This window comes from Talaromyces marneffei, chromosome 5 (assembly GCF_009556855.1).
Source record: "Talaromyces marneffei chromosome 5, complete sequence".
In the NCBI taxonomy this organism is placed as follows: Eukaryota; Fungi; Ascomycota; class Eurotiomycetes; order Eurotiales; family Trichocomaceae; genus Talaromyces; species Talaromyces marneffei.
Window position 1 is genome coordinate 814640 of NC_072352.1, and position 25106 is coordinate 839745.

General features: G+C 46.8%; 13 protein-coding genes across 13 annotated transcripts; 8 read left to right on the forward strand and 5 right to left on the reverse strand.

Moving 5' to 3' along the window:
• Positions 1 to 1375: 1375 nt before the first annotated feature.
• On the forward strand, positions 1376 to 2740 carry EYB26_006613 (uncharacterized protein; the record flags this gene model as incomplete). The annotated part of the gene is made up of 1 exon (XM_054265889.1): positions 1376 to 2740. The coding sequence occupies one exon, from the start codon at positions 1376 to 1378 to the stop codon at positions 2738 to 2740; it is 1365 nt and encodes a 454-aa protein (XP_054121864.1).
• A 739-nt stretch (positions 2741 to 3479) lies between these two features.
• Positions 3480 to 3842, reverse strand: EYB26_006614 (uncharacterized protein; the record flags this gene model as incomplete). The annotated part of the gene is made up of 1 exon (XM_054265890.1): positions 3480 to 3842. The coding sequence occupies one exon, from the start codon at positions 3840 to 3842 to the stop codon at positions 3480 to 3482; it is 363 nt and encodes a 120-aa protein (XP_054121865.1).
• A 948-nt stretch (positions 3843 to 4790) lies between these two features.
• On the reverse strand, positions 4791 to 5859 carry EYB26_006615 (uncharacterized protein; the record flags this gene model as incomplete). Its single annotated transcript, XM_054265891.1, has 2 exons — positions 4791 to 5750; positions 5818 to 5859. The coding sequence occupies 2 exons, from the start codon at positions 5857 to 5859 to the stop codon at positions 4791 to 4793; spliced, it is 1002 nt and encodes a 333-aa protein (XP_054121866.1).
• Positions 5860 to 6402: 543 nt separating this feature from the next.
• Positions 6403 to 7549, reverse strand: EYB26_006616 (uncharacterized protein; the record flags this gene model as incomplete). Its single annotated transcript, XM_054265892.1, has 3 exons — positions 6403 to 6594; positions 6656 to 7305; positions 7357 to 7549. The coding sequence occupies 3 exons, from the start codon at positions 7547 to 7549 to the stop codon at positions 6403 to 6405; spliced, it is 1035 nt and encodes a 344-aa protein (XP_054121867.1).
• Positions 7550 to 8602: 1053 nt separating this feature from the next.
• On the reverse strand, positions 8603 to 10608 carry EYB26_006617 (uncharacterized protein; the record flags this gene model as incomplete). Its single annotated transcript, XM_054265893.1, has 7 exons — positions 8603 to 8836; positions 8890 to 9131; positions 9190 to 9664; positions 9715 to 9926; positions 9988 to 10077; positions 10141 to 10384; positions 10456 to 10608. The coding sequence occupies 7 exons, from the start codon at positions 10606 to 10608 to the stop codon at positions 8603 to 8605; spliced, it is 1650 nt and encodes a 549-aa protein (XP_054121868.1).
• A 459-nt stretch (positions 10609 to 11067) lies between these two features.
• EYB26_006618 (uncharacterized protein) lies at positions 11068 to 12067 on the forward strand (the record flags this gene model as incomplete). The annotated part of the gene is made up of 3 exons (XM_054265894.1): positions 11068 to 11324; positions 11381 to 11912; positions 11990 to 12067. The coding sequence occupies 3 exons, from the start codon at positions 11068 to 11070 to the stop codon at positions 12065 to 12067; spliced, it is 867 nt and encodes a 288-aa protein (XP_054121869.1).
• Positions 12068 to 12282: 215 nt separating this feature from the next.
• EYB26_006619 (uncharacterized protein) lies at positions 12283 to 14497 on the reverse strand (the record flags this gene model as incomplete). The annotated part of the gene is made up of 3 exons (XM_054265895.1): positions 12283 to 13230; positions 13297 to 14165; positions 14263 to 14497. The coding sequence occupies 3 exons, from the start codon at positions 14495 to 14497 to the stop codon at positions 12283 to 12285; spliced, it is 2052 nt and encodes a 683-aa protein (XP_054121870.1).
• Positions 14498 to 14888: 391 nt separating this feature from the next.
• EYB26_006620 (uncharacterized protein) lies at positions 14889 to 15877 on the forward strand (the record flags this gene model as incomplete). The annotated part of the gene is made up of 2 exons (XM_054265896.1): positions 14889 to 15059; positions 15131 to 15877. 2 exons carry the CDS (start codon positions 14889 to 14891, stop codon positions 15875 to 15877), a joined length of 918 nt encoding a protein of 305 aa, XP_054121871.1.
• A 546-nt stretch (positions 15878 to 16423) lies between these two features.
• On the forward strand, positions 16424 to 17440 carry EYB26_006621 (uncharacterized protein; the record flags this gene model as incomplete). The annotated part of the gene is made up of 1 exon (XM_054265897.1): positions 16424 to 17440. One exon carries the CDS (start codon positions 16424 to 16426, stop codon positions 17438 to 17440), a length of 1017 nt encoding a protein of 338 aa, XP_054121872.1.
• A 1258-nt stretch (positions 17441 to 18698) lies between these two features.
• Positions 18699 to 19525, forward strand: EYB26_006622 (uncharacterized protein; the record flags this gene model as incomplete). The annotated part of the gene is made up of 2 exons (XM_054265898.1): positions 18699 to 19011; positions 19269 to 19525. 2 exons carry the CDS (start codon positions 18699 to 18701, stop codon positions 19523 to 19525), a joined length of 570 nt encoding a protein of 189 aa, XP_054121873.1.
• An 841-nt stretch (positions 19526 to 20366) lies between these two features.
• EYB26_006623 (uncharacterized protein) lies at positions 20367 to 21365 on the forward strand (the record flags this gene model as incomplete). Its single annotated transcript, XM_054265899.1, has 1 exon — positions 20367 to 21365. One exon carries the CDS (start codon positions 20367 to 20369, stop codon positions 21363 to 21365), a length of 999 nt encoding a protein of 332 aa, XP_054121874.1.
• Positions 21366 to 21927: 562 nt separating this feature from the next.
• EYB26_006624 (uncharacterized protein) lies at positions 21928 to 23454 on the forward strand (the record flags this gene model as incomplete). Its single annotated transcript, XM_054265900.1, has 8 exons — positions 21928 to 22025; positions 22087 to 22154; positions 22214 to 22219; positions 22269 to 22386; positions 22434 to 22533; positions 22588 to 22738; positions 22794 to 23050; positions 23116 to 23454. The coding sequence occupies 8 exons, from the start codon at positions 21928 to 21930 to the stop codon at positions 23452 to 23454; spliced, it is 1137 nt and encodes a 378-aa protein (XP_054121875.1).
• An 826-nt stretch (positions 23455 to 24280) lies between these two features.
• On the forward strand, positions 24281 to 25009 carry EYB26_006625 (uncharacterized protein; the record flags this gene model as incomplete). The annotated part of the gene is made up of 2 exons (XM_054265901.1): positions 24281 to 24329; positions 24450 to 25009. The coding sequence occupies 2 exons, from the start codon at positions 24281 to 24283 to the stop codon at positions 25007 to 25009; spliced, it is 609 nt and encodes a 202-aa protein (XP_054121876.1).
• Between the last annotated feature and the right edge of the window lie 97 nt (positions 25010 to 25106).

A 25106-nucleotide genomic window follows, 5' to 3' on the forward strand; every position in this document is an offset into this window, starting at 1 on the left:
GTTGATATCAGCCCGCGCCATTTCGAGACGACCTTAGTCATTCGAGCTAGACTCGTGAAGAATCCTGGGGCCTACTCGTAGTACGTATCTCATTGATCGGACATGGAGAACTGCTGGACAGTGACAGGCATCAGGGTCCAATCACTTCTTGTCCGATGCATGGGGCCATTTCATGCATTGGCGTCGGTCTATCGATAAGATAACATGTGCTGACCTATCTTGATAAGATTGCAATGGTCGACCTAGGCATGAGCAAGAGGTGGCATGGACTATATGGAGAGAATGTGTGTCTTCATACATGGAGACATCGAGGTGGTGAGGAAGAGTAGATTGGGGTTGTTATGATCTGAAGCTTGTTCATGGACCATGAGCCAGTCTTATCGCTCAGCAATCCGATCGGAGTTCGTGGTGCCCACCACACGTTCTCTCTCTTTCCGTGTGTATAGTACAGTCAGCCATTCTCTTTCTCGCCGGAGTGCCACAGCAGAAGAATACGTAGTAAGTACTATCATTAATACTACAGAGTATGGCCTACGGAATATGATATTCCAAACGTAGATTGCATGCACGAGACACCTCCTTCATGCCAATTGGTGACCCGACCACCGTTCGTGTGTTGTCCCAGCCAGACCAGCTAATAAAAATTGGTGAATCTCCCACGCTTAGACCAAACAGTTGCACGCACTAAGACTCGTATACCTAGGTAGCTTATCACGACTCAACCAACGAAATCACAGCCAGACAACTCGTTGAGCGGCTAACGCAAAATGCATGGGGCGGGAATTCTCAATGCGGGCAAGCCCGTACTCTTGCCAGTCACAGAACGGAGTTTTGCAGTCGGAGAAAGAAAGAAGTAGTAAGGGGGCTAGAGCGCAAGGGGAAATGTTAGAGTAAGGACAGCGGACTACGGAGTAAGACTGTCGGAATTGCTGGTAAGTAAAATTATAGTGGGAAACCACAGCCAGTGAGAGGAATGCAAAATCAATAGTTTACTACGAGTAGAAATGTGACTGGTAAGAATACATACGTTACTCGGGTCTGCCCCACAAATTACCCCCAGTAAGAACGTGGACGACATGTTGGCGGTTTGATGCCTGTATACGCTAGTAATTTGATCTAATAAGCTCGCGACAGGCGGCGTCGACGCTAGTCCGTTCCTGGCCAGAACAGTCAATTGGCTTTTCCGCCTGCGAAGAAAGAGCTCGTCGACTTTTTGGTTGTTCTTTTCCCCTCCCCGCCTGTTGTCCTCTTTGTTTCTTCCTTCTTCCTTCTTCCTCATTCCTCTCTGCAAACTGAATACACCCATCCTTATCTACTATTTCGTTATCCTTCTTTTTTATTTCTTCATTTCTGATATTCGACTGTCGCAGTAAAAATGGCCGACGCTCAGACAAAAGCGGCCGCTGTCCCCGGACGAGAAGAGCGCATCAAGCTAAGGTCAGCCTGTGATCGCTGCTCACTGAACAAGATCAAATGCAGCCAGGATAAACCAGAGTGCCAGCGATGCAAGACCATTGGAGCCCAGTGTCATTACAGTCGGTCGATGCGAATGGGCAAACCTCGCAAGTCAGCTAAGGCGAAGGCCATGATGAATGCAAAATTGCCAGGAAAGCCAGATGTTAACTCTACGACTGAAAACTCGCTGCCAGGCAGTATCAACATCAACAGCAGCGAAAATGTCGTAATTCCAACCACAGAAATTCCCTGGAACACCGATTGGAGTTTTGACAGTCTTTTGGCCGCCCACGATCACATGGCAACAAATCCTGTAGCCTCAGGCACCCCAGCCGTCGACCCATTCCGTGGATTGTTCGACCAGCACACGAACACCAACCATGGCAATAATGGCAACAATGGCAACGCTGTTGTCTCGACTACTGACCTCATGAACGTTGATACGCTTTCTGCCTACAGCAACCCTCCTAGCCAATCGGACGATGCTTTCTTGACTTTTCCTCAATCACCAGTCGGTGTGCAGAAGCCAGTCAAGGACGAGCCCGAGAATGTCTATCTCTCGCCTAGTAGCTACTATGCTCCTTCGTTTGAGTCGACACTTCTCTCGACCGGATCAAGCCCTTTCGAGGATTTGGGTCCGGCTTTGTTGTCGCAGCACAATGCTCATGACTGTACTCATCTGGCCTTGGAGACCATGACTTCATTGTGCCTGCCGTCTACCGTGCAGCGAACCGCAGAAGGACAGCCACGCCCGACAATTGATCAAGTGCTCAAGATCAACAGCGAGGCCATGAAGAATGTTTCCACCATTCTCGCGTGCAGCTGCGCTAAGGACTCGTCCTTTCCTATGCTTCTCAGCACCATCTTTTCCAAAGCATTGGCCTGGTACCGGGCCGCAGTCGAGTCGCGCGATCTGCCAGACAGCAACAGCAACAGCGTCAAGGAGGAAGTCGTGCATCGTCCCATTAGCGTTGGTGGCTACGAACTGGATGACGAATCCAGCGATTTGATGAAGATCCAATTGGTTCTCAACCGATTGCGCATGATGTCCAAGCCGATCAAGCAGTACATTGAAATGTACTCAGGCTCAGCGTGTTGCCATGGTCAACCCATTTCGCCGCCCTCAACAGCCGGCAGTCCCACTGATACCAAGACCTCGAATGCCGCGTTTGCGGTCGGTCCAGTACAGATGTACTCAACAATGGGCAGTTTCATTCAAGGAAACCTGAAATCTACAATTGAGGAATTGCAGTCGAAACTTGTTTCGATGGGTGGACATCTTTGATGATGCACTACTTTGCCTTGTCATTTGTGCTACCGAGATTTTTAGTCCGTTCAGGTTTTGTTTTGATTGGGGGTTTTTTTTCAACCTGCATTTCAGCCAGCATTTCAACAGGCGTTTTTCAACAGTTTTCAACCGTTTTCAACATTTTTTCAACATGATACCCTGGTCTATGACCATTGTTTACATTTAACATGATACCCCCATGGTGCTCTTCCACCATTTTCAACATGATATCCATGGTCTCTGACCATTGCTCAACATTTAACATGATACCCGATGGTATTTACCATCTTTCAACATTATACCATGGTGCTCTTCCACCATTTTCAACATCAATACAGGCTCAACGCATATTAATGTCTCAACGACTAATGAATCAGGGCTAGACTAGGACTGGAGCCTAGTAGCGAAGAATTACGGCGTTTTTGTTTTTTCCACTCTCCTTTGTACCGAAACGGCTTGTCTTATGATTATACAACTTAACGTGATGCTACGAGTTACGGGAACTTCAACACATACCCACATCCAATATTTGATGTGATTTACTATGAGCCGATTGCGGTTCGATCGTCTAATACAATTATCCGATATGTATTGTACCGGAGATATTGAATATCAACCAACGTTGATCTAACTTGGCCTTTCAACTTTCTATGTTATATACAACTGACCACAGACATTCTAAACTAACATGCCAATCTAACACATCAAACTGAAACCGAACTAACTATACAACATTCTAGATCCAGTGACCTCGCGAACTCACATTAGCAATTACAGCAACCTTATCATCCCATTCTGACTCCAGCGCCGCATCAACCATAAATCTCGCCACACTTGCCCTCGAAACCTTGGGCATGAACGAAGCCTTCTCTCCATTCTCCCCCAACCCTTCCACCTCTGCCTCCGCTCCGTTTGTCAACATAACCAGCCTTACTATCGTCGCCACAACTTTATTTCCATCGTTCCCACCCTCATTGGCAAGCGCCATCAATGTATCTTCCGCCCCCTTATGATCGATAAACTGTTTCGCCAACGGGGTCACTTTCACAAGGCCCCTCATCAAGAAATTGAGATTTGGAAACGACTCGCCCGCCCCCATAGCAGACATGTATACCACTTTTGTCTTCTCCGATGCTGTTGTCGACTCTTTCAGCGATTGCGCTATGTTTCGAGCAACATGCGTCAAAAACGGTGTACCCTGCTTATCGAATACAACGCCCTTGACGGACACAAGCGTTATGATTATGGCGTCTGGGGCGCGAGGTGTGGCGAAGCTTTTCCGATGTCGGCCAGGTTAGACGGTGTGCCTTGGACGAGTGTGAGGCCAGGCCGGGCTGGGACGGTGGATGGGTTGCGGACGAGGGCTGTTATAGTGTGGTGTTGGCATTGTTGGAGGATGTTGGCGATGACTTGCGTGCCTGTTTGGCCGCTTCCGCCTGCGATAAAGAAAATGCATGATGCAATTTGATACGCCTTGTGGGATGAAAGTATTGTTCGTAAAATTAAGGCGATCAATTGGTTCGTAAACAAGTATCCTTTAAAAAGTATAGCGAAATACTTTATTCTTTGGAGGACGTAGAAACCGATCTGTGATGAACATCAAAATGGCATCCATTGAACTAGGACACCATGATCTCTATACCCGCCCTCCCTCTCAAACATTACCAATAATACTCGTGTCTGATATCCACTATCATTGAACCGATTCAATAATTCTCCCCTACAAACCATAGAAATTTCATGAAGCTATAAGGTTGGTTACAAATCACCCTCGGCCTTAACGGGATTGTTTAAGCTTCTCTTTCTAGGGCCGGTTTTTGGGTATTTGAATCCGAGAGGGGGTCCGAATGGGGATATTTGGGCCGAAAGTCAAGGAATTTGTAAAGATATTTGAATCAGCTCCATTTATTGGTTTGAATTTCTATTCCTAGACTGAATGTCATGAATTCAAGGGGATCGGATGAGTTCGTCTGATCATCTTGATATGTAAATCCTATTTACTTGGGCGCTACCCATTCAACCTTTCCGGTGTGGCAGTAGGCTTGAATCAAGAAGACACCGACGGGGTAATCCTCGGAATAACCTGATTCTCAAAATAATTCTCCTGATTCATCTTTACCGCAACAGCCGTATACTCATCCAAATCTTCTGTTTCGGGGATTCCTAGCTGCGCATTCGCAGAGCCCGGATGCGTACCAGCACCATCCGGAAAGAACGTGCGCGCATACAATGCAAGCCCAAAGCCGCGCCTGTCGCCGTTCTGAAGCATCTGTTTCCCGAACGCGAATCGAGCGGCGGAGGGCTGGTTGGTGACCTTCCAATCGTCGAGGGTTGTGCCTGTTACGCGCAGTAGAGACTCGAAGATGTCGCGTTGATTGACGTAGAACGAAGAGATGAAGGCGAATTTATTCTTGAATGAGGACAGGGTTGTTGTGGAGACGTCGTCGGACGTGATGGGCAAGGAAAGGAGATGTGCGACTGCTTTTCCAAGTTGCGGCCACGTCGAGGTGTGAATCTTCACATTCCCCTCATCGTAGAAGGTGACTTCCTTCCCCTTGATGTCGAACCCAAAGGACCACCCCCCAACCGATAAACTATACTCATACCAATATCCAGTCGCCAACCCAACCCACGCGGACTTCCCTAACTCCTCAATTAATTTGCGTTGCGCTTTCTTTGCGAATCCAGTCAGCGTATCTTTATTGACCGCATCGTTGTCGGAGTTGTATCCAAACTCGTTGGGTAGGATCCAGGGTACTTCTGCCTCGGCGGCGGCTTTGATGAGTCTGTCTGCTTCGTCGGTGGCGAGGACAGATAGAGAGAAAATCAAGGCGTCTTGGCCGCGGAGGGCGTCCACGAGAGTCGAGGGTTCGGCGTAGTTGATGTGTTTGACTGTGACGCCGGCAGGGATGGGGTTTGTGCTGCCTGCGCGGGTGAGGGCGGTGATTTGGTGTTTGTTGGTTGAGAGGAGGGCGTTGGTTAAGTAGGTGCCTACTTGGCCGCCGGCCTGTATGTGTAAAGTGAGATGGTGGTTTGAAGCGTTGTGTGGATGAGAGTGAATGTCATAAACTTACGCCAACAATGGCAACCTTTTCGATAAAGTTCTTGCCTGACATTATGATGGAGTTTCTATTTTGTGTCCGTCAAATGGAATTGTTTCTTGATCTGGTTGAAGGACTTCCAGTTCACAATCTGATGCAGTGAGCCGTGCCCATTTTATACCCATCCTTCTACAACCGCTTTAGGGCTTGCAAGGGTCTCCGGGAGAATTGCATCCAGTAACTCCGTTCATGTTACAAATCGCCAGACACTCGATCAACTAGCTCCGAACTAATATTTTAATGTACACAGTGTACAATATAGACATAAACAATAAGCATGGAGATCACGATCGTGGATAGGTCGTGCCAACGCCGATTGGTGCATATAACAGGAGCTTCGGATGCCAAGTTCGACCGACAACCGCCCCCCTGGCCTAACGCTGCAGGAAACAATGCCATTACTTTCATATTCTACGAGCTAATGCATATTTTGATACGTGATGTCAATAGCGTCTGCCTGGATGCAAGTGGACATTTCATACAGTTATGTGGCACGTCTGCCAGGATTTGTCCTTTCTAACACGCTCAATGGATGCGAGACTAGATAGATAGATATCGCTATGTACATCCAGGTCGTGGATAATCAGATCCCTTCGGAGGAATCTTAATTACGCCCTTCTGCACCTTCAGACGCCACTGCATCGTCTTGAGTGTATGGTACAAAAACGTCTGCGTCGGCATCGAGACCCCGCGAGACGTCCCCTCATGTAACGGTGCTCCGACGATATTCTCGAATTCGATCAGATTTCCCTATACAGCAATTGATCAGCCTCGTACAATATTTCAGGATTGGAAAAGGTGCGGTATTTACTTTGAGTACATCCTCCGCCATACTAGGTCGCAAATACATAGTCAACGGATCAATATTTATCATCCGCTCTGCGACGCCATCCGGTAGGTTAACCCCGCATGCTTTTGCGGCCGCTACTATCTCGTCCATGGCTGGTCGAACAAGGGTCGCGACGGCGTCGTCGGCAAGTCGGATCGTCCCCGAGTCAAGACCCGTAATTGCGCATATAGGGTTCAGGCATGCGTTGTAAACTAGCTTCTGCCAGCGGTAGAATGGTACGTCTGGCTCAAAGGTGCAGTCCGTCTTGCCGCCGGCGGAATATATTTTGACGAATTCCCGCGCGATCTGGTCTTGTTTTTCTTGAGGAACGTTCGGGTTTGAGAAAGCACCGATGACGAGTCGATCGGGGTCTTCGTGGTCAATGACCGCTGTGCTTGTTTCGTGGGATCCTATGAGACTGATCCCTGATAGACATGTGTTTTGAGGGAATTTTTCGAGGAATGGTTTCTCGATGTTCAATCCGTTCTGGATGAGGACGATGGTTGTATGGCCTGGAGTTACTGCGGACTCGATGAGCTCGGCGCATGTTGGGTGGTGGTCTGCGATGTTTTTGGTCGTTACCACGACATAGTCGAACTGTTGTTCTTCCTTTGATGGGATTTTATTAACGACTATTTACTTGTTAGCGAATGGGTTTGCATCCAACTTTGGATTTAGCAAACCTTTAGACGGCCTCCAATTCTGAATTTCACCATGATCGCAGGACTTTATATGAAACCCATCGTTTACCACTTTGTCGTAGTTTGACCGAAGAACAGCTGTAACGCTAGCTAATCCTCCCTTCTCGAGATTCAGCGCGGCGATGGTGCCGACGCCGCCACTACCAACGAGAAGAATCTCTACTTTTTGAGACATGTTCTAGTTCGATTGTTTGAGAGTGCCCTTTCTGTGTGTTATGACGATGTATGCTTGTCGCTTATAATGTATTCATTCCTTGTAATAATCTACGGTTCGGCCATGCCTTCCCAAAAGGAATGCCCAAAGCGGCAAGGGTTTCTGGAAGAGGAGAGACATGGGTTTGCGATAACGATACCGGTAAGGACTTGTGGCTGAATCGCCAAGATATGCATCGTCCTACCTACAAATGGGACGATCATTAGTTAAATCTGTGGATGATTGATATATTTTGCAGGGTCACCCAGTCTCTCCGGCCTGTGGAGATAGATGCTATCTGCCCAGTTATCACCGCTCCGTGGGTATATATATTCGACATCAGGGGAGCTTTCAGTGTAGATAAGATAAAATTCATAATTTCTAGATAATAACCCAAGCAAAAAGTATACGAAAGCGGTTAAATATCCCGGAGATAAGTCTCTCTTGCGAATCCTGATAACTTCAGTACTTTTGTGACAAACAGATCTATACAAACAAACATGTACGACGTAATAATGGTAGACGTAGGCGTAAGCGGCCTCAACCCTCCATTCCGTCAGCCGCTCCGTCTGCATTCTCGACGCTTGTGACTGTGTCGGCGGAAAGACGTTAGCTGCTCATCTCGAAACCGGGAGATGTGTAGAGCTGGGGGCAGCATGGATTAACGGTACGAATCGCCTTCGGATGTATCAATATACTCAATATTGGGCGTAAATGGGGCAAATGAAGTTCTAAAGGAGTTGGAGATGGATTCTGTAGTTGAATCTAGGCTATGATACCACGGTTATATTAAGAGTTTGCAGCCACTCATACAACCATAGATATAAACATACTACCAAAGTGACTTAATTCCTACTTTCATTCATGTAATACTGAAGACCTTGATTTTGTCCTACTGAAATGAGCATATAGCGGCAAGTTTATGTTGAGTTGTTGTATCAATTGAATCAAGTAAAGAGGGATCGGGTCCTATTGCCATGTATCTGACTGGATAGCCAAGTCCAAGTACAGAAGACTGTCTGAATACAACAGCATCTACCACAATCGCATATACTCACAAAGTCTCCGCCACATTGGTCTACTGTAGTAAGCGTCCAACTGCTGAATCTCTTCTGTCGTAAGCTCTCGGCGACCAGTAACCAGATCCGCCGTCATGGGATCTTGCCATTTTGTGCGTAGTATGATCTTGTATGCCAGCGTGAAAATAACAATAACGAGGAGACCAATGGTATACGAGAAAAAATTGTACGCTGTAAAACCTCCACCTCTCTATTCGTAAATTAGAAGCGTTTCAAGGTGTCACGAAATGGGATAACACTTACTAATGGAGCGCAACTAGCATAAAGTAGACAGATCAGCAATACGGCGGAAACGGTCAAGACTACAATAGGTGCCAAAGGCCACAATGTTGATCTCCACCCGTATTGTTCTTTGAATATCTGCATTTTCTGTGCTCTAAGAGCAGCGTGGAAGCGGAATGATGTGAAGCCAATAATGGCCCAATTGATGAAAAACGAGGCGCTTGTGATTGAGATCAACCAGGTGAGGACCTCAAATCCGTTTGCTATTTCCAGTCAGCAACGTATTTACATAATCTTGATGACTGAAAATGGACGACTCACCACTCAGACTCATATAAGTAAACGCCGTGGCAAAAAGAGCAGTAATCGCCAATGCCCATCGAGGTCTACCTTTTGAATCTACCCTGGCAATGAATCCAGGGAGCAACTTCTGGACAGCCATCGTTCGCAATACTCTGGAAGGCAGATAGATGCTCTCCAACGCAATTGCCAAAATGCCCACAAGCATGCAGGCATTCATAAAGTCTGGCACGCCCTTGATACCGGCGTTTTGAACAGCAATCACGAATGGCGAGCTGGTAACGCCGGAACCACCAAGTAGGTTTGGATCGTCCGACGGGACAAGTGTTGCAACAAAGATAATGCACACTAGATAGAACACGGCTGTTCGCCATGGGATCAAGTTGGCTGCGTGAGCCATGGAGAAGCGTGGTGATTTGGCTTCTCCGCCCATGACGCCGATGAAGACTTGATCGCCGACGGCCCAGATTGCGAGGAGTGCGGCATTGGAGAAGCCCTAACATGACATTAGTGTGACATAAGACAGGTGTCAGGGATGATACATACTCCAAAACCATGTTTGAATGCTGGCAAGTTAGTCCAATTGCTTCCATCCACGACTTTGCCAGTAGGGCCAGCACCGGCGATGATAGCCACGGATATGATGATGATAAATATAAACAAAAATGCCTTGACTAAAGATCCAAAGTATTCAAGCCAAGCAAAGAAGCGGTTTGGTAACAGGAATACGGAGAGGCAGCCGATTAGGAAGATGGTTACTGATGGGATTCCCAGGAATTAGTCTCACCCACGGAAAACAATAAGAAAGAAAGGACCTACACAAAGCAGCCTCCGGAACAGAATCTTTGGCCCAATAATTTATCAAGACGACGCAGAAAGTGGCCTCGGAGGCCACGACAGCCGTCCAGCCTAGATACTCAGGTTAGTTTGACATCACAATGGCCTCGATTAGCGAATTGAAACAAATCATACCAAGCCATTCAGCAAACCCAGCACCAAATGCTAACGCAGGATCTACCCATCGGCCAGCATAGTCGATGTAATTGCCCGAAGTTGGGAAAGCAATGGTCATTTCCGTCAAAGTCTGAAGATTGCCCCAGATGCCGATGCAGACCATACAATAGGCAATTAACATGCTAGCAGGGCCTGCATCGGCGAGGGCTTTACCCGTGGCGATGAATAGGCCGCTGCCTACGCTTGAACCGAGGGAGATTACCTGTAATCATCGCGCGGTGGTGAGTCAGGCATATGACCACCAAAATAGGGCATGTTAGAAGATGTACTTACATGAACCTGTCTGGGTGTGAAGGATCGGTGAAAGTCTCCCAATTCTTCAGAAGTGCCGTGGCCCTCCTCAACGCTGATCTTTTGCTGCAATGCATGCGTCTGTTTTTCAACTTTCTCGACACCACGTGGATAAGTGACCATGCCCTCCTCCATTGTGGTATTATTCATGCGAGAACGCGTATTAGTTTCTCACAAGGGGAGTATTGGTCGAAAAGGGATAGCATGTACTCGCAGACAGTCAATAGACTTGCTCATGACATGCTTACGAATCTACGAATTATATACGCGTTATTTTGTCACTGGTTTATCAGCTTTATCTAGTTATCTTTAGATGTTTATCTTCTTGTCGCCATTCTTGATCGTCGTTATCTGATATCATTCTTGGAAGTATCCACATCAGCCAATCGAAATCACTCGGCCTTAACCTGCCTCTTTCAGAGAGATAGGACGCAGTTAAGATTTCAACCCCGCCAAGGCTTGGGAATGTGGAGCCCAATGTATACTTCTTGAATACTTGGATGTATATGGAAATCGAGAAATGTGTAGATATTAAGTACAGCATCCAAAACGCATACAATATCGACATCCGGATTTCCTTCAACATATTCAAAGATGGCTCCTTCATACGATGAGACCGCAGTGTCCGATGCCCTGGCGAACAAGAAGGCGACTCCATTAGAAAAACTCTCCCAAGGAGTTCCGATCCCTGGTGTTCCAAGCTTTACAGATGTCGAAGTTCAAAGACAATTTATGCTCAATCATATGGCCGGAGCGTTTCGAGTCTTTGCCAGGGCCGGATTTGTGGAGGGAATGGCCGGTCACATCTCACTTCGGGACCCGGAATTTCCTGATAAGTTCTGGACAAATCCGTGAGAGAACCATGGCAAAACTGGGCATGGAGAATGTGCTGATGTATCTTGCCTAGCCTCGGCATTCATTTCGCTCTAGTGAATCCTTCAGATATGATCCTTGTCAATGAACAAGGCGTCGCAGTGGGCGGGAATACTAGTCGGCCAGCAAACGCTGCCGGATTCTTGATTCACAGTGCTCTCCATCGCGCTCGACCGGACGTAAATGCGGCCTGCCACTTTCACAGCGTCTATGGCAAAGCCTGGTCGGCTTTTGCTGAGCCCTTGGAAATGCTGAATCAGGACGTGGCCATGTTTTATGGCAATGCTCAACAGGTATACCGCAAATTTGGCGGTATAGTCTTTAATGAAGATGAGTCTACCGCATTGGCGGACAGCCTCGGCAAGGAAGGCAAGGGATTGATATTGAGAAACCATGGTTTATTGACCGTGGGTGAGACGGTGGATGAAGCGGCATATTTGTTTATGCTCATGGAAAAGAGCTGTCAAATTCAACTTGCAGCGGACGCTGCTGCTGCATCTGGACGAAAGAAAATTTATATCGATGATGAAGCTGCCAAATACACGTTTGATAATACAAGCCATCCTGTGAGTAACGTTATTGTCTTATTTTGAGGAGAGATTAGCCCGGATTCGTTGGAAATAATGGACTAACCCCCCTACAGGATAGTCTCTATGCAGAGTTTCAGATTTACCTACAGTATGAGTCCGCCATTTCACATGATGGATATAAAATGGCCTGAAGCGTCTGTGAAGGAATGTTTGATAACGTCACTGAGCGAGTCATAACACAGGGTAAATGGGAGAAGGTCACATCAAGAAGGAATATTCGTATATTTTGCCGACCTACCTGGGTAGTTTTATAGTGGGCAATTCCCGAGATTACAATTTCAAACAAATATCTCATATCGTGGTAGAACACTACGAACAACTTTAATTTCAATGAAAATATATCATATTATGTCAATACTAGGACCCTCAAGTCACTACAGTCTTTCAGAATACCATTCCAAGAAAGATTCTGATTCCTCGACTGACTCCTCGCATTCCATACTTTCTGTATCGCACGACGAGCAACTGAAAACATACGGAAACCGCTATCTTGCGCGGAGCGTTCCATCCAGGCATCAATTTGATTCCGTGTCTTGATTTGAGTGGCTTCACATCCCGCAATAAACCCAGGCCAACAAGTATTCGACGACCTGTCATTATACGGTTCTTTCATTTTGTCAAATTCCATAAGATGATAAATGGTTTGCTCAACGTATGGCTGTACTGCAGCAATATGCAAGTCTCTAACACCTCGATAGAAATATATCATCAGAGCCGCATACATCGCTTGTACGAAATGATGTGGGAATTGCTCCTTGGGAGGTCGATGAATTGGTTGCACACCGACAACGTCATTGTAATCCCAGCTGCAGATTTTGCCTTCGAGGTCTTTTATCTTGCTTGCCAGCAACTCATCGCCACCCAGTATTAATTTGTCGCGAGAGGATATCTTTGCGACTTCACCCGCCAGCTGCGTCGTTTGCAGGATTAGTTTGAACAACGATTCAGGGATTGAATATATCTGTTCAAAGATAGATTTCGGAAAGTATAACATTTCGGCTGCTAGCACTTGGTCATTCAATTGCTCATCCGGTGAGCACTGCACCAGTATATCCCATGTCGGAGGTTGTTGAGATGACAGTGCTACGTCCTGGTTGGGTCCATGGGTCGACATAATGGCAAACCCTTGCGCTTGAGTATCAGGGCACCTGGTTAATATGCATAGGTAAAGATAAATACTATGCAGCATTTGGACTTTGCGAGACTTGAACAGCTTTGGCATGCCATAAATACTGATGTATTGACCGAGATCACGCAAGTAATGTGCCGCATTTTCCATGTCGCCACTGACCACCTAGACCGGACGAAAAAAGGTATCAGTGGTTCCATAATTAATGATTGATAATCAAGGTCTACTTACGCAAATGGTAATCATGCTCAACATTGACATGAGGATATCCTTGTACTTCTCTTTCTTTGTCTGTACGGTCGAAAGTACGAGCAATGAAGACTTCAGTCTCTTGGTTGCTCTTTCTCGATATATTCGACCTAGTTTACGCCAATCTCTTGCTTGAATTGCACTTTCATCACCTGTAGATCTATCAAGGCCATCGAGGTTGAAGGCACTAATAGCAAGAGCAGCGAACATGAGGGACATTTTCGCGTTGCTTCCATTGCCACTTAATACGACGTCCCCGACAGCACTGAGAATGTTCGGAATGTATAGAGTTTTCCAGGGGCTTTTGTATGGAACTTCTGCAGGGGTGAGACGTGGAACTAATGTGTTTTGATAATAATCCAGGAGCAATTTTACTGTGGACATGTCAATATCTTTGAGGTCTGTCGCGCATTCCGGCGATATTTCTGGCGGTATATGACTTGGTATAAATGATGGAAAGTCGGAGCTGATGCCTGACGATCCTTTGTCGAGGGGAAGACTATCATTGATGACGGTTTGAAATTGCAATCCAACTTCTTGTGGTGTTGCCGTTGGCGAGTGTGTTCTATCCGTGCTCGTTTGGAGTATATACCTATCAATTTCATCAAGATCAGGGACCGGAGTACTCCACGATTCCATATGAATAGGACTTGATTGATCATCCTGAATGAAGTCTATCGAGTTTGATGATCCCAATGTACGGCCCCTGAACATTTGAAAAGGCCCGTTGCGAATAACCCCACCCAGTTCCACAGCTGCTTCTTTTCGGTCGATAGACTCCAGCATCACTTCAATTGGTGCTTGTGAAACGAGTTCAAGAAGGTCAGCCGCATTTTGAGCTTGCTGGTTGGCTGAGTCACAGTAAGTCAGCTAACGGTATCTTGAAATGATCTCTACAGGCCTTTGAACAGAAGCACTATCAAAGTAAAAGAGCATAGTATCATGTACCTTTGAATAACGGCCGACGTCTGGCATATGTCTCAGTCTCCTCGTGGACGTCGCCTCGCTTGAATGCCTCTGCCGTCTTTGGCCTCATCCACAGTATGCGGGGTCGGGGCTCTGGGGCGAGGCATTCTAGGCCACTTTTCCTACAGGATGAACATTTTGGCCTGATTCGGTCACAACGGACCTTCTTGGCGCGGCAATTGGAGCAGGAGCTTTCGCCTTTGGTCTGCGCGAACATTTCTCTAGTAGACACAGTGCGCTAATCAGCTCCGGAGACACTTTCTCCTTCTGTGAAAGAAACATCCATAAGATACTGTCTTCAAATATTGTCAACCGAGGGGTTGGTGGAGGAGTAGAGATAGCAAAGATAGGGCAGAGATAGCTAGCTTGTCGACAGTCCGGCCCCACATTCCTAATCAATTATCTAGGGCTAGGCATCCCGGTATACTGTACTGTAAAAATAGTAGACCGATAGTAGCCGATGGCGATCCACTGATAGAGATAAGCAGTCGGTCATTCGTTCTCTGTTATATCTAGACATTGAAGGAGCTGAGAATATTGATTGAAGTTCAGATCCGTCTCAGCTTGTTTTCCTTCTTCAACCTATCGTATCAACAAAACACGTCACAATGGCCGTGAAGCCTGGAGTTCAGCGTATCGACCGCAATAACGAGGAAGCCATCATCCAGGCGATTGTACAAGATGGTTGCGTTATCATTAAGAATTTTACAGATGTTGAAACTGTCCAAGCAGCTAATGCGGAAGTGAGACCATACCTGGACGCCGACAAGCCGTGGGAGGTTAGCAGTCACTCAGTCCTGGGAAATTTATAGGGAAATCATGTGGAGTTCGCTCTGCTGACACCTCACAGGGCGATTTATTCCCCCCGGAAACACGAAGATGCGCGAATCTAATCGGCAGAAGCAAGACAGCCCGAGAAAAATGGCTCGTCGATCCTCTTATGCAGAAGTTAACCGCTACATTCGTCGATAAAACCACATCAAACTTTTACGGCGAAACAAAGCATACATACACAAGTAAAGCAATCTGCTCAATTGCAATGACCTTCGACATTGGACCCGGCGCAAAGGCGCAACGGTTGCATCGTGACGACAAGAATTTTCACATTGACCATATGGAGCAAAGTGCTACGGGATATCATATTGGATCAGATGTCATGATGAACTTCATGGTCCCCGGAGTAAAAACAACATACGAAAACGGAGCAACTCTAGCAATTCCCGGAAGCCACTTGTGGAGTTCGGAGAGAGTACCAAAGACCCAAGAAGCGATATGTGCTGAAATGGATGTTACCGATGCTTGGGTTATGCTAGGAGGTCTATATCATGCTGGTGGCGCAAATATAACCGAGAACGAGCATCGAATCCTGCATGGCTTCTTTTTTTGCCGTGGTTATTATAGACAAGAGGAAAATGCCTATTTGGCTAACTCCACAGAAGATGTCTTATCTTGGTCTCCCGAAGTTCAAAGAATCATGGGTTATGAATTGTCGAGTCCAAACATTGGATTTGTTATGTTTAGAACACCACTGCAGCATTTGCGCGGAGAGAACCTCGATACATTTGGAGATTTTGATGCATCTCAGGAAGGAAAGTAATTGGTGGTCCACGAGAGGAAATAATGTGTCCTTATAGCCCATCAAAAAAGATGTCGAGCATTTACAAGTTTTTATCTGGGTGCGAGGGACAAATGCTTGGCCTTCAATTAGTATACTACCGGTATGCTGAGGACGGTTATTCAGGTTTTCTTCCGAATTGGACGTTAACTAGTCTCTGCTTGCTTCGAATACCGGTAGCCTTCTTGGTCGGGAGTTAAAAAATCCATTTAAACATCTTGATAACTTCATGCTGTTGCATCACAACACGAGCGTCCATGCAAACCTAATAACATTTACACATCCGTGATTTAGGCACCTAATATCCAGGAATCCGAGATATTTTTTCTCCGTGCGGAGACGAGCGTGGCTATGTTGTTTGTACTACGCGCAAGTCTACCGGCATTGTGGCGGTGCAGCTGAACTTCCAAGTACATCAGAATCTGCCTTGCATTGTAAATTCTACCCAGGTATTATCTCGCAGCTCGAAATATAAACATCGGTTACTCACAATTCAAGTACCGTAGAACCGACAACTAAGAGTAAACAATGTCCTCATCAAACGACACACGAACGTCAAGAACGCTGGGAGCCCTCTTGGGTGTCCACTGCGGTGACTCACTAGGCGCCACTTTTGAGTTCATGGCCTGGTCAGATATCACAAGGCAATATCCAAATGGCTTGCGTGAAATCATTGGGGGTGGTATCCTCGACTGGCCCGCCGGTCATGCAACGGATGATACTGATCTCACCCGTGCAGTGCTCCTAGCCTATCGAGACTACGAGGAGATCAAACAGGCCGGAAGCATACAGGCATCAAGAGAATTTGATATCGCCAAAGCAGCAGCTGATTATTCACTCAAATGGAACGAGGGCGACTGGCCAGGTCGCAAAAAAGGCACGCGTCCGATTGATATCGGAAACGCTACGAGAATGGGCTTCCAGAACTACAAGAGGCTAAAAGACCCAACCAAGTCTGGTTCAGGCATTGGTAGTGCGGGAAATGGAAGTTTGATGCGCTGTATTCCTACCGCATTGTTTGCACCAGCGGAGAGACGACAGAAAGAGTCGATAGCGATTAGTGAGTTCACTCACAACGACCCGAGATGCACAGTGGCTTGTGCAGCATACAACGAGATTGTTGCTGCTCTTCTCGACGATAAGACGCCGCAGGAAGCTGTGGATATTGGAAAGACGGTAGCAGACGACTTGGGCTGCGCCCGGGTTTCAGATGCCATCAAGGAGGGTGAGACGCTCCCTTTGGCGATGATTGCTAGCAAGGGTCCCCGGGGTACATTTACCCCTTCCGGATACGTACTTAATAGCCTAAAGATCTCAATTGCTGCCCTACTCGATCCACGGTCTCTTGAAGATGTGCTAGTAGATGTGGTCCGACTGGGAGGGGATAGTGATACAAACGGGGCTATTGCTGGGGGTCTGCTTGGTGCAAGGGATGGGATGGAGAAGTTTCCCCAGCGGTGGTTGGAGAAACTTCAGTTTGGCAAGGAATTTGAGGAAGTTACGATGCGCATTCTACAGCTACAAGATGATGAGGGGAAGCGATGACCGTTTTGCTAATGTACTGCCATTGAATCATTCTCACGATATTAGCTCTTAACGAATTAATACATACTACTCTGTCAGATACCCACTAATAACGAATACATATGGAGATGGATTTATAGAATTAACCCTATTCTAACACTCATTGAAATTCAGCGAATAAGAGCATAGCGTATATATAAAATATTCACGTGGAAAAAAGGGTTGCTAGTGCATGGTGTCTCGTTGTCGCTCAAGTCAGTAAATCAGAATCAAATGTTTACAACGTGAGTTATCCCATCCTCATTTTCTACTCTTCTTCACAACCCGATGGATACCCCCAATCCGGCTTAATCTTCAGATTCCGCCTTTCCCCAGTGCGAAATCTTGAATCAGAATTATTATTCCCAGTCAAAAGCATGGCACTGGTGTCTTTGTCACCCGAACTCATCTTATATCTTGCCGACTTCCTCTGCGACAACAGTCTCAATGGGTTAATACACACTGGGAATGTAATACTAGCTGACATACTCGTTTACGAGAAGGGGATGGATGTCAATAGCCAGGTGCAACATCACGGAACACCGTTGTTTGAAGCGATCAGAAGCAATCAGGATGACATGTTCAGATGGTTGATTGATAATGGAGCTGATATTATGCAAGTAAGATTCCCGGGGTTGAACAGTGTTGGAGGAAACCGCTCTGTCTAGTTCGGGCGCTATGGTTCACTATTCATAACGGCGGTGAGTTTGATCATAGTCTCCCGCGCATAGGAGCTTTGAGAGGGGGTACATCTCTACATCTTGCTGCAAAGTGTGGTTCTGAGACTGTGATGCAGATGCTTCTTGAAGTATCCATCCCTTGGTTTGGCCACCTTCGCAATACCAAATTTGGGGCTATATGAGGATATAATGGACGAAACTGAGGATAGGTAGGGTAGCGAGTTATAGAGAGGTAGATGACTGGGTGCATGGGTTTTAAGAGAGTGGTGAATTCATACCAAGATACGATATGGCAACATATGTTGTACGGATGGAAGAAGGACTATTTAAGGAATCAGTTTATTATTGGCATAAAAAGAATATGAACTGTTATATTACCTAAATGAAACAACGACGGTCAAACAGATTGAGTTGGCTGGGTTTGCCCGGTAACATCTGCCTGGCCTGGCAAACAAAGGGCAGTCCAACCAACACTTTTGCCCAACATATAACTTACCAACTTCCATCCAGACAATACAGAAAGTAAGACCTCAACTACGCAAATCCCACACACAAACAACATGATCGGTTTCCTCGATCTCCCTGGAGAGATTCGCAACTTGATCTATGATCACCCGCTCATGTTTCAGGAACCAATTGTCCCATGGGCAAAAGAGCAGGCACTCCCTATCAGCCTTTTTTACACAAACAAGACCATATACCGGGAATTTTGCTCATTATTCTATTCGCGAATCACATTCAACTTCACCTCACATGAACTCGGCCATGAAGAACACCAATGTCCTGCTCGTTTAACCAAACAGGTAACATCATTTCTCGATCAAATCGGTCAAAACGCGAAATATATCGAGAGCATCAAGCCCGACTTCCCACGTATGTTCGGCGATGAAGAGCACATTATCTCTAGACACAGCACTCAAATTGTCGACAAGATTTGAAGCATCTGTCCCAACTTGAAAGAGCTGACCGTGGGCCTGTTCCATACGTTTAACTTGATACTTCATACCGTGTTAAATGATTTGGAAGACGCTGTCGACTTGATGAGTATCGTAGATGACCACTTTGGGCAATCTCGTCGCTCGAGTCGACTAAGATCCAATTTCCTGATTATGACCAGTACTATGACCTAGCGCAGGAAATACGGGATCTCGGGTGGGAGGTTGAATTGGTTGACCCGCTTGACTCTCAATGGATGATCGATGATGATGAACACGATGACGACGATGAAGATGTTGATGATGCCAAGGACGACTATGATTATTATGAGAGCTACGAAGATGATGAATACGGTGACGAAGACGACTACTATGACTATGAGAGTCACGAGGATGAGGACGACGAGGACGAGGACGACGGTAGTGGCGACGGTAGTGACGGCGAGGAGTAAGAGACCCTGACGATCAGTCTCAGGCCGACGACGCTAGCTGGACCCTTCTTAGCACATTAGGTGGGTAAAGTAAGTTAAGACGTATTTGTGGTGGCTTCAAGGGCTGTATCCACACTTGTGCAGACTATACGAGTTTGAGCTGCGATAATATGTCATGACCGTACCTAGGTACCTTATTAGACTAATAAATACATGTGGTTATAATAATATCTAATATCATGAAATTACACACCTAGCATTTTAGATATGTACTTGAACATGATAGACTCAAGAATGAGAATGCTGATGCGGATGAGTGGTTTCTCAACAAGATGAGCCCGATGGTGACTGTTATTGTCCGTACGACCAGGGAGATTACAAATATGGCTATGATGATGATGATGCTTACTGATTTTCATCCCTGGGCAATTTTCCGGTGTTGCTCTTCTGTACGGAGCCATTTATATTTAAGACAGCCTACTGCCCTGGCGCAATTAGGTAGATTTTAATGGCAAGCCATTCATATGACTATGGCTATCTCCGGCCGAAATCCATAATAGCCGGAGTACTTAGACCTCCCGTGTCCAAACGAGCGAACTCTTACCCCAACGAAGAACTGATACAAGAAATAAAGGTGATTGATGCCGCCACATAGTTAGTGAGCTGTTCCTTGCGTTCAGCTTGTGGGGAGCATGCAGCCCCACGGGATGTTCTGCTCCCCCAGCCGGAGCTCATGCTTCCCCGCATATGAGATGGGGCCCCTATATAAGCTTCATGCCCGGAGTATTTCTTGGGCTCCTCCCCCTTATTGACGAACAAAACAAGTTATTGACACTCGCGGAGTCGGTAGACAGCAGCCAAAATGTCGCGCGCCAAACCCGCCACACACGAAATCCCTCCCATGAAAGATCTAACAACAGAAAACATCACCGAAAACGTAAATCTCATCAACTCACAATGCGCCGACCCACGCATTCGCTTCCTCATGGAACGGCTAGTTGTCCACCTGCATGCCTTTGCGCGCGAGACTCGATTGTCTAGCAAAGAATGGGCAGCCGGACTCGATTTTCTTGTCGCAATAGGGCAAATCAGCAACGATCTACGCGGGGAGATGATCTTACTTTCAGACACTCTGGGTTTAAGCATGTTAGTTGATTCAATTGATCATCCGCGATCATCAAATTTCACAGAAGGGACTGTCCTGGGCCCGTTCCACACACATGATGCGCCGGTGACGGAGAATGGGTATGTGTTACATAGGGATCCGGATGCGACGAGATTGTTTGTGCTATGCACCGTAAAAGATTCAAAGGGGAATACTGTCGGGGATGTGCAATGTGATGTGTGGGAAGGAGATTCAAAGGGGTTCTACGATATACAAAACCCGGATCGAGCGGAGCCAGATGGGCGCGCTGTGCTACGGTCGAGTAGAGATGGTGTCTTTTACTTCAATGCGGTTGTGCCGGTGCCATATCCCATCCCGGATGACGGACCCGTCGGCAAAATGTTGAAGGTGCTTAACCGCCATCCGAATCGACCGGGTCATGTGCATTTCATGTTCCAGAAGGAGGGATACGATACTCTCATCACGGCGCTGTATCCACGAGGAGATCCATATGAGACGTCAGACCCAGTCTTTGGTGTGAAGGATTCGTTGATTGTGGACCTCGAAGAAGTAGACGAGGGGATTTCGAAGCAGTATGATGTTGCAGTTGGAACGAAGTTGTTGAGATATGACTTTATTCTTGCGACGGAAGAGGAGGCTATGGAGATGCGAGTAGCAAAGGCGACAGCAGCTGTGGGCGCATTAGGGATGAAGGCAAAGATAGTCAATGGACTGCCGATTCCAGAATTAGATTAGGAAATCAATCTGAGACTAACTAACTTAATCATTGTCTGATGAACTTTGCTCCTTGCTATGTCAGAGTAGAGATGTAAAGAGCAGTTAACTACGTCCGTACTAACTTCTACAAGATCGAGGAGATAAACAAGGGGAAGCTGCACGTGACTCGATAGCGTGGATCCTTATCCGGAGGTCTATCCAATCAGATCACTGGTGTACCTGATTAGATACCCAACCCGGTTAGCTCCTCAGCTCAAAAGAGCTTAGCACCTGATAAAGTTTGCAGATCGACCAATCAGCAGCCTTCCCGTCCACCAAGACCAGCGGGCCTGTCATTTCGCTAACAAACTGAGGTAAAACCACCCGAGATCCTGGGACTTCTCCTGCTTTGTCCACGTCCACGTCCTCGTCCACGACTTCACGACCACCTCCCCCTTGCTTCGTCTTTATCGTTTCTATCAACCCAACTCAGTCACTCGTTTGAAACTTTGTCTTCGTCCGGTTGCCGCAACCGTCTTTTTATTTTCCGACCTATCTATTTTTTTTCTTGTTGTGCTTGTGCTCCTGTTGAGAATTCGCCATGTCGAAAGCCTCTGAACTTCCAACCACCAACCAGGGCGCGGCCGCCGCTGCTGCTGCCAAACCCGCACCGTCTCTGCATCCAGCTGTCTATATCGCGTATGTGATGGGATGAGATCGATGTATGTTGTGTAACGTGTCATGCTGATGCTGTGGACAGTTCGTGGATTGCCCTCAGTTCCGGTGTTATCATCTTCAACAAGTGGATTCTCCACACTGCTGGATTCGGTATGCCCCTGACCAGTCTGCCTTTGGATTTGCTATCTTACTAACTGGGATTTATTCAGGTTTCCGTACGTATTCCCTCATGCGCATCATAAAACAATCGACTGACATTCCCAGCCCTATTCCTAACAACATGGCACTTGTTGTTCGCGACCATCATGACCCAATTGCTGGCGCGATTCACCACTGCGCTCGACTCTCGGCACAAGGTCCCAATGAACCGCAGCGTATACATGTTCGTACATGACACGATTAAGAATAGAATAGAACTAACTGTCATAGGCGTGCCATCGTCCCCATTGGTATTTTCTTCAGCTTGAGTCTGATCTTCGGTAACTTGGTCTACCTGTACTTGAGTGTCTCTTTCATTCAGATGTTGAAGGTTTGTTTGCTATTCCTCAATGGAAATGATCACAACTAATATGAGTGGATCTAGGCAACCAACTCTGTCGCAACTCTTATCGCTACCTGGGCCCTCGGTGTTGCCCCCGTCCGTCTTGAAACTCTCGGAAACGTCTCCGTCATTGTCGTTGGTGTTGTTATTGCCTCGATTGGTGAAATCAAGTTCAGCCTTATCGGATTTATCTGTATGTATATTTTTGAGCCGTTGGAATATGGGACACTTCTAACATCTCACGACAGACCAGGTCTTTGCTACCATTTTCGAGTCCGTCCGTCTGGTCATGGTTCAGAGACTTCTCAGCTCCGCCGAGTTCAAGATGGACCCCCTTGTATCTCTCTACTACTTTGCTCCCGCATGTTTCGTCATGAACGGTGTCGCCACCTTGTTCTTTGAAATTCCCAAGATGACTATGAATGACATCTGGAGCGTTGGAGTGTGGAACCTCGTTGCCAATGCTTCTGTCGCTTTTGCTCTGAACGTTGCCGTTGTGTTCTTGGTGAGTACCTTCCCCGGCTGTTTCCCAGCATTTGGACAAATGAACTTTTATCTAATGCATATCAGATCGGAAAAACATCCGCTCTTGTCCTTACCCTCTCCGGTGTCCTCAAGGACATTCTCCTCGTCGTTGCATCCATGGTCATCTTCCATGACCCCGTTACCCCCCTCCAGGCTCTCGGATACGGTATCGCCCTCATGGGTCTTGTTTACTACAAGCTCGGTGCCGAGGGAGTTCGCAACTTCCTTTCCAACGCCCGCCAGTCGCTCCGCGGTGTCGGAATCCGCCGCTTGGTTCTCCTCATTATCATCTCGGCCTTGGTCTACTTCGGATTCTCCCAATACAACCAAAAGGCCTCTGTCTTCTCCCCTGCCCTTCTCAGCGGCATCGGCTCAAAGAACTAAACGACAACTGTCGCACATATCGACCGTTCACAACGGCTTTTTCTCTTCCAGGCTCTTCTTCCTTCCAGATTTGATAGATTTACTCTTCTCGTCTGTGACGTTATGGCATTCACGACTCTACTGTGACTATATATATTCTTGCAGTCAACATGTTTATGGTTTGCTTGTTGACTGAACGACCTTACCCTTCCTTTCCCGACTTCAAACCATCCTTATTCGACATCCCATTAGACTTCGCTTCTCTTTTTTTCTTCCCTTGTCACCGGTTTTTTTTGGTTATCTTGACTTGTTGTATTATTCTTTTCATTTCTTTTACACACTTTTTTCACTTCTATTCTGCCTCTAATTAGAGTGTGTATATATAATTATTTGAATACATATTGATTTTCAGTCATACTACCAGGCAGGATTAGCTCACTGCAATGGCTCCCTCAAACTATAACCTAGTAGTTAACGAGTAATACAATACGGAAAGATCACCGATTCATAGACCATGTCGTGATCAAATCCTGACGATCTACAAAGGATTCCCCCGCAATATATCACCACATTTGTCAGCATGTAAACCGATGTTTATCTTCCTACCTATACGAGTGCGAAGTAACACTGGAGTCTTGAATCCTTTATGGGTATTTAGATATACGAATGACATGAACCGCTCGGGATTCGAGTTTTATTACTAACCCACCTTCAAGGCCTATAGTGTATATAAGCACCATCAAACTCATACCTACAGTACTCACCATCAATCAATTCACTCATAGGCCCTATCAACATAGCCGAACCCCCCACAAACCAGTCACCAATCCTACCAGAGAAGGCAAACATGGCAAATCCCAAAATAAGAGCAAACCTCTTCGACTTCATGGGCACATGTCTCGACTGGCACAGCGGCACCCTCGCCGCCCTCCCACAGTCCATTTCCAGCTAGACACGCTCCAAATTCGCGCTACAATGGCGTCAGAATTATTTCGACTCTAATGCTGCGCGCCTAGCTGCGAATCTACCTCCGGAAGATATCGATCTCGCCCTACGAAGGGCGCTGGATGGGATGTTGGAGGAAGACAAATGGGCGAATTTGAAAGCTGGCTTTGAGGCCCTCCACGATGCAAGAGAGATTAAAGAGAAGGTTGTAAAGGCGTGGCACTCCATGCCCGCCTGGCTAGATGTCAAGCCCGCTATTACCCGGCTCAAGGAGTTGGGGTATGAAATCTTTGTGCACGCTAATGGGACAACGCGGCTACAATTGGACTTGTGTCGTTCATCGGGCCTCAGTTTCGATATGCTGTTTTCTAGTGAATTATTGGGGGTGTACAAGCCCGATAGAGACAGTTATGAGAAACTTTTGAGCCTCTTGAAGCTCAAGGGGGAGGAGTGTGTGCTTGTTGCGGCGCATGCGTATGATACCCGTGGCGCGAGGGAAGTCGGGATGAGGACTGTGTATGTGAGGAGGTGGACGGATGATGTGTTGGAGGATATGGATGTGGTTAAGGGGGAGAATGATGCTTTTTTGGAGGGGATGGAAGGGTTGGGAGATGTTATTAGGGGGTTCTAAATTGAACGTCTAACCTGCAATGAATCAAATTTGATGGACTAATGGTTAGGGCGAAGTAATTGCTCGATTGATTGATTGACTGACTGTCTAACTAGGG